Source organism: Buceros rhinoceros, unplaced genomic scaffold (genome assembly GCF_000710305.1).
Source record: "Buceros rhinoceros silvestris isolate BGI_N320 unplaced genomic scaffold, ASM71030v1 scaffold41041, whole genome shotgun sequence".
NCBI classification, from domain to species: Eukaryota; Metazoa; Chordata; class Aves; order Bucerotiformes; family Bucerotidae; genus Buceros; species Buceros rhinoceros.
In genome coordinates this window covers 2,303-9,615 of record NW_010393219.1, presented here as the reverse complement: position 1 = coordinate 9,615, position 7,313 = coordinate 2,303, and the positions used below count along the sequence as shown (strand labels likewise).

At 40.3% G+C, this 7,313-nt stretch overlaps 1 protein-coding gene across 1 annotated transcript; it reads right to left on the bottom strand.

The window, feature by feature from the left end:
• Positions 1–413: 413 nt before the first annotated feature.
• LOC104501041 (alpha-1-antitrypsin-like) lies at positions 414–4,561 on the bottom strand. The gene is made up of 4 exons (XM_010144777.1): positions 3,922–4,561; positions 2,995–3,265; positions 2,303–2,450; positions 414–623 (listed from the first exon to the last, which is right to left on the bottom strand). Exons 1-4 carry the CDS (start codon positions 4,559–4,561, stop codon positions 414–416), a joined length of 1,269 nt encoding a protein of 422 aa, XP_010143079.1.
• Positions 4,562–7,313: the final 2,752 nt, after the last annotated feature.

The window sequence follows — 7,313 nt, the reverse complement described above, 5'->3', positions numbered from 1 at the left end:
AGACTTCTCCTGGAATTCTCAGTGGAATGACAGGGAGTGAAAGGATGTTTTCTCAGATGAAGGGAATAGATTTGTAGTTCCTGGACTGAAGACTTGATATGCAGAAAATGGGAGGCATGGGAAGTTTCTAAACTAGAAGTAGGAAGGTTTATCTGCATGCAAGGGACTGTGCCACCAGTGATGACTGAGCGAGGTAGGGAAATGCCTGTCTGTTGAAGATCTCGTGGCTGCCTATTTGTCCTGGGTCATTTGTAAACATAGCAATCATGCAAACGTCTGCAAGTGAATAATAATTCCATGTAATATTTATTTATTTGTTAATTAAGTATCAATTCTAGTCCTTCTTTTGCAAAGAAGTCTCTGGGATGTGCACAATCTCTCTTCTTTGCTCTGGGGACTACAAGTGTTCTGGCCTAGTCTTCCTTGTCAGCTGGGTTCACAATTTTTCCCATGAAGAGGATGTTCTGGGTGGGTTTGTTAAAAACCAACATCAGGAAGGGTCTGTTGAATCTGATGTGAGGAGGAGGAGGAGACAGTGCAGACACTTCTACCACTTGTATCACGGTTACTGCAGCAGCCTCTGTGCCATTCTCACTAACGTCCACCATGGCCTTGTGAATTGCCTGCAAGGGAAGCAGAGATTAAAACCCAAGTACAGAAGAGTGAGAAGCAGCTGAGGACAAACTTGCTTCCTTTAACATTGTGAGAAAGTAGTCTTTAAAAAAAAAAAGCACATCATAAACGTAGTATTGATGTGAAAAAGATACACATGTCCAGCCTTTTCAGGACAAGTAAACTTCGCTCTGAGTTCAGGAAGAGTTTTCTTCAACACTCTGGCCAAGTCAAGCTTGGCTGCTTGCAGAGACTGATCAGCATAGAGAAGATTATTGTTCTGTTGTTTCTCACAGTAAGATCTTGTCCTTAATATTTAACACAGAAGAAGGATTTCATTCTGCATTAATTTCTGTGTGTGCAAAAAAATTCTTTTATGCAAAGTCACAATAGTGATGAACATCATGGGGTGTTTTTCTATAACACAGCCCAGTGATACAACTTAAATTTACAGGGCTTTCTATAGCAGATACAGCAAATTCATATTTCTAAGTTCACATGATCTTATTTCATTGTCTTTTGTCAGATATTTTTTTTTCTTCATTGCCCGTAACACATCTGGAAGTTCCTCTCATGAGTTCCTGCTGCCCTTCCTCAGTTCACTTGTCCTAGATCAGTAATACATGTGTTTACACATGTAACAATTGAGTGTGAAGAATCACAAAATCGTTAAATAATATAGGTTGGAAGGACCTCTAGATGTCATCCAACGCAACCAGCCACCTATGCGGAGTCAACTCTGACCCTAGATGAGGTTGATCAGGGTCTCACTCAGTCAGGATCTGAGTATCTCCAAGGATGGAAGTTTCATAGCCTCCCTGAGTGGCCCATCCAAACTTTTGATCATCCTCATGTTGATTTTTTCCATAATATCTGATGAGAATTTCTCATTTTCTATCTTGTGTGCATTGTCTCTTGTCCTGTCTTTGTTACCTGAGAAAAGCCTGGGTCTATCTTCTCTGCACCTTCCTAACAGTTATCTCCAGCCAGCACTAAAAGCTCACCTTTGCATTCCTTTCTCCTGGCGGAACAACTCCAGGTCTCCCAACCTCTCCTCATACATCCCATACTGCAGCCACAGAGTCACCATGCTCACCCTCCACTGGACTCACTCTGTTCCAGTATGGTCACATCTCCCTTGCACTGGGGAGCCCCAGACTAGATGTGCAGTACTTCAGAGGTAGTCTCACAATGCAGAATAGAAGGGAAGGATCATTCCCCTCATGACACAAGGCATACATTCCCTGGGACACGAGGGAAGTCACTTGTCTGTGTGCCACTTCCTTGCTTGTGAGTTGTCCATATAAATTCTGAGGTGCTCAGATAATGCAGTAATGAAAGGCTTATACACAGGATAAGAATGACTATTCCCAAACTGAGGTCATAATTATGACCCTTGTCATGCATTTTTACACAAGCTTTTTGTTAAATTATTCCTGTTATCCTTTCCAGATCTGTTTTCTTCTTCAGAGGCTTTCAAGTGAATTCTCAGGATTGCTCTACGGCGAACGATTTAATGTTAAACTGTAGGAACAACTATCATTTACTCCCTAACCTTCTCCTTCCTTTATTATCGTCAGTGAGCCATGACTACATTCCAGAAGTGGGTTCAGCCTGTTTGTGGAGATAAAACCCAGATGTAAGTGAGGCAGAAAAATTTCTTCATTACCATCTCTGTTTGCATACTTACTGCAGAAACCTTCAGAAGAGTATTTTCTGCCACTCCAGAGAGATCAGCCAGGTCACTGAACACCTCTGTCACGCCCATTTTCTCAAACAAGCTCTTAACATCATAGAGGGCAGAGATGGAGAATTTTGGAAGGTGCAGGTAGATTTTTCTTTTAAAAAATAAAAGAAAAATGTGAGTTTATTATTGCAAGATCCATCATTGCAATAGCTGTTGCAGTTATACACCCATCCCAAATACCCATGGAGCTAAGACTTGGCTAACACAGCGATAAATCTCTAAATTAGAGAATTAGAAATTTGGATACCTGTCCTACCAGCCACAGTCTGATCCATGGTGCAGGAGCACAGTGCTTGTTTATGAAAGTGGATAGCTGGAAGGTATCATTCAGACTGGATAAAAAGAAATTATATTTTCTTTTGAGCTGTATCCTTCCTAGTCAAGGTAGGCTTCTGAGGGCAATGTACCCATGTGCAGCTGGGAGCACTCCCGCTGCTGTGACTAGGGGAGCTGAGGAGAGTGTTCCCCTTAAGTAGGAAATCACTCGATACCTTGTCTGAGTCAAAGAAACTATGCAAGGTTTGTTCCTCAGAGCCATGCTTAGCAACTCATTGTGGTATCCTAAGCTTTACTTTGCCTGGATGAGCAGTTATGGCCTGTTTGATATTTAAACAAAGAAGCAGTAAAAAGATTACCTTTCTTTAAATGACTGCATCCAATTAGACATTGTTTCTTTTAGTAGAGCATCCTCCACCTGCTTCATTTTCCCTTCATCGGGCAAAATAAACAATGCAGCAACATTTCCTTTGTACGGGATTTCTACTACCCAGCAGGACAACTTCTCATCCCTATGGATATTAAAATAGTTGCTCTGATGCATCATTTTGACCTTAACCGAATTCTTGTCATCCAACAAGAAGTCATCTTCTCTGGTGGACGAACTGTCGAAAGGATTTTCCCAATAGCCTTTTGACAAAAGAATGAGTATAGAACTTAATGAACAGGAAAAAGGACTAGTAAAGGCATGTTGCAGTAGCTGATGCTTAAAATACTGCATTTGAACTGTAAAGGCAACAACAAGCCTATCTCTGTTTAGGCATGCTTGTTCTCTGGCCATGGAAAGAATCTTTATGTCTTTTCAATGGTTCCAGTAAAAATCATGCGAGAAAAATACAGACTGAGGGTTGCTGACTGAGAGTGGAAAAGAGCTGAGCCTTTGCCTGCTAACACAATGGTAAAATTTCCAGGCTTATTCCTTTCATACAAGTGTCACCTGTGTTTGACCATGTCCTGTACAGCAAAATACTTGTGCCTTTCAACAGATGTTCATAAGTTCCCAAGCTCAAGCTCATCCTTTCTGAATATTTTCAGCTCTGAACCTGGCTTAAAAATGATAGGACATTGATCAGTACTTCTGTGGTTTTATTTTTTTTTAACTGATACAGAAAATGATTCTTCATTCATGGCTTTCAAATATTTCTTTATGTCATTTGAAAGTAGAATGACATTTTTAAAATTAGAGGATAACATCTATTCACAATGTGAAAACAGTTACTTTTCTTAGATCTGGATAAGACTTTCAGTGCTTATGTGTATAACTGGTACCCACATTTGTCACTCACCTTTAAAATAAATGTAGTTCACTAGAACCATCACGGTGTCTGCATCAAGACGCCTAAGTAAATCAACAATTTTCCCATGAGTTTTTGTTTCTATGTACTTATTGATTTCCTTTATAGCCTCTGAAGAATTCTGGAAGTTACTAGAAATAGCTTCAGAATAATAAAAATTTGTGACATCATCCAAAAATTTTTGAAGCAGTTTCAGTCGTTTGTGTATGAACAGGGCGTTGCCCATGCTCAGCTGGACTTCTTGGCCAGGTTCATTCAGCAGCTGGAGGACACGCTGAAACCCCTCATGAATTTCCTGCTCCTCCATCTCTGTCAGGTTGAAGGCAAGTCCTTTGTGCAGCTGATTGAGTGTGTTTGATCTGGCCCCCAGGGAGAGCATTGCAAAAGCAGTGGAGATGCTCAAAGGAGAGAAGAAAATGTTCTTATTGCTATTCTCCTCTCTGACCTGCTTGTAAAACTTAAATGCAAAGTCAGCGTTGCTGGAGGCTATCTTGACATGAGCCAAGTTTTTGCCTTCAGCCTGGGAATGGGACGTTTTTTGTTCCTGCTGTTCATTATTGAGGTCGGACCTGTGCTGACCCTGGACTTGAAGACCAAGAAGCAACACACACAAAAACAATGCAGACTTCATTTTCCTTCTGGACAGTTCTGTTAAGAAAGAACAGAAGAACTTTTAGATCTGGAGAATTTTATCTTTCCTATATAAATATAGTTTTTATATTCTAGATACTGATTTTCAGACGTCAGTGTTTAGGATTACTGCTCTCTTTAGAAACACCCTTCTGTTTGGCCTCCTGAGTAGTCTATTTCTAGTCAGTTATTTCAGCTTCTGACCAATGAGCAAAGGAAGGAAGTTATTAATGTTGCATCGCCAGAATCGGTGTTGTATAGACTTTCATGAGGTATCATGCCTGAAATAGTTTTTGCTTCTGACTAGCATGGCCTTGTTGTGCACTAAGTGCCTTTGGGTGCATGGCTGAGTTCACCTGCTGGCACCCATGCATTTGGTAAGTACTTTGGCAGAGGGATGGACTTTTGCTGATATGTTTCTGTAGTTCCCAATGTCTTGTTATGACTTGGGTTTTCAAGCACTGCAGTGATACAGAGGTAATGTCAATTATTGCTGTGAATAAAATAAAATCCATCCGAATCCTCATCCTTTAAACTGTGTATATCTTTCTGCCGCTTGTGTAGCAGCTCTGAACACAAGAACAATATTATTGCAAAACATTACCTTAAATGCTTCACCAGATCAAGGGTAAATGAGAAAGTATATTGACTCTCTCTATTGTACATAAACTATCCATAAAGTTTCAAAGCCTAAGGCTCAAGAGCTATCGTGGAATCTGCCTTGCTCTGTATGCACAATTTGATGACCTTTCATCTTCCTTTAACTGACAAATCATTCATAATCCCACAGTCTCTCTTCCTCCTTTTCAGGGGAAGAAACATGAAATATGCTGAAGAATGTTCTTCATAAGGTGCCTAACCTAAATTATCTTTAATGATAGAAACTCAAAAATATGAACTAGGCAGTAGTCTGCAGGAAAATAGAGATGATCTGACTGTTTTCGTAGCAGCTGTATACTGGAGCATGGGATTCTGTCCCAGGGTCTTCCTCAGGCTGTGTCTCTAAAGCCAGATTTAGGTCTTACATCACACTTTTTCCATGAAAAGTTATTAATTCTGGGTTCCCCCTTTTCTGGCAGCCCAATTTGAAACAATGGAGACATAAGCTGTGGAAGTGCTGAGTACAGGAACTGTGCTCAGCATGTCTAAAACACAGTTAAAAGCATTAAGTCTGAAAAACAAAAAAGCATTCTAAATGTAGGTAATTCATTTTGGTTAGGTAAGTACTCTTTTTATGTTTCCCCAAATCTCCTTTTGAGAGAAAGTAATTTCTCTTCCAGGCCTCTTGGCTTCAAGTAGCCTGGCCTTTAAAGACACTGAACATATGGGCTTGCTACTCTCATTAGCTCTGCATCAGGCGGGAGCAGTCAGGGCATTGAGGTTGCAACTGAATTTACACCTCTGAGAGCAGAGAAAAGGTTTTGTTCTTCACTGTCATATTGTCTGTTGAGTAGCATTTTGGATCTCACCTCCCAGACATCCTGCCACTAGAGCTAGGATCTGGATCACTGACTGAATCCTGTTTCCAACATTTAGAACATGCTTCGAGAAGATAATTTCCAATTACTGTACAAAATAAATTAATTTCAGAATGAAATATAATGCAATGGCAGAGATCACAGACAACATGAATGCAAAGACTTCTAAGAATGTATGATATGGTACTTACGGGCTGGACCTCTCTTTCACAGTGCTTCTTCCCTATTCTTCCTTTTTTTGCTGGGTAGTATTAAGTTAATGGCCACTGGTAAATATTAAACAGAGTAAATATGATTGATTTGAAAAGCAAAGACTGAGTAAGCTATTTTTCAGTAAATATTAAACATTTTCAGTCTATCTTCCCATCATACAGGCGGAATGATGCCCAGGGCTCCAAGGACATCTAGGGCTCTGAGGGGAGACAAAGAGCAGGGACATTGCTACTATTGGGCTTGAACTAAACTGTGCCAAAAGAGCCTTGCAAGGTAGCCTGACATAACCGTGCTAAACCAACTTTAGAAAACAGATTACTGGAAGACCTGGAAATCTAAAATAGGGCCAAACCAATGTCTGCTTGTAAAAAGAATGCTGTGTCCCTCTGAATTCTCTGCATGGGATATCCTGGTGCAAGGATTCCCAAAGCCAGCAGCAAGTTTGTTCAGGAACAGCTCAGTATCTCTGTATTGCCCTGAAGCATACACTGCAGGCAGGCATTATTTGAAGACTTTTTTTGAGAGGCCTTTGATGAGTGTTTTAGCAACTACTAAAGTGAAAAGTGAAGTATTAGCGTGGCTTGAAAAAGAGCCAAAATAAGAAAACCAAAGGAAGAATGAAATGGGCAATCTTTATCAGGTCAAAATGTTAGCTGGAGAGAAGACTTCTTAAGCCTTTGGTACATACACATAGGACAGGCATGATTTATATACACATGATATGTGACTTACACTGGGATCCTTCTCAGAGGAACAGAGGAATTGTTCTCAGAAACAGGCACAATTTAGTTATTTAGGTTACTTAAGGATGAGCTGCATGGCACTCATCCTAATGAGCAATGACTACTTATTTCCGTTGAATGTACATGATTTCACCCCAGGTAAATCTACAACTTATCTGTACTTGGGAATCTACCCACCATAGTTATTCCTATGTAACTACTTTCTCTTACAAGATAGGGACAGAGTTGGTCAGAATGTATTCCCAGAAAGAGGGTTTTTTCATGATGTATGCAAGTTCCCGGAAAGTTTATTGCAATATTATGTAAAATGACCAAGGTT

What these genes read in the sequence shown, in the direction of transcription:
- LOC104501041 (XM_010144777.1), bottom strand. Translation starts at nt 4,561, where the DNA reads ATGAAGTCTGCATTGTTTTTGTGTGTGTTGCTTCTTGGTCTTCAAGTC. An exon ending in GAACTACATTTATTTTAAAG is followed by an intron (nt 3,266 to 3,921) that starts GTGAGTGACAAA and finishes TTTTGTCAAAAG; the next exon opens with GCTATTGGGAAAATCCTTTC. An exon ending in CTCTTCTGAAGGTTTCTGCA is followed by an intron (nt 624 to 2,302) that starts GTAAGTATGCAA and finishes CTTCCCTTGCAG; the next exon opens with GCAATTCACAAGGCCATGGT.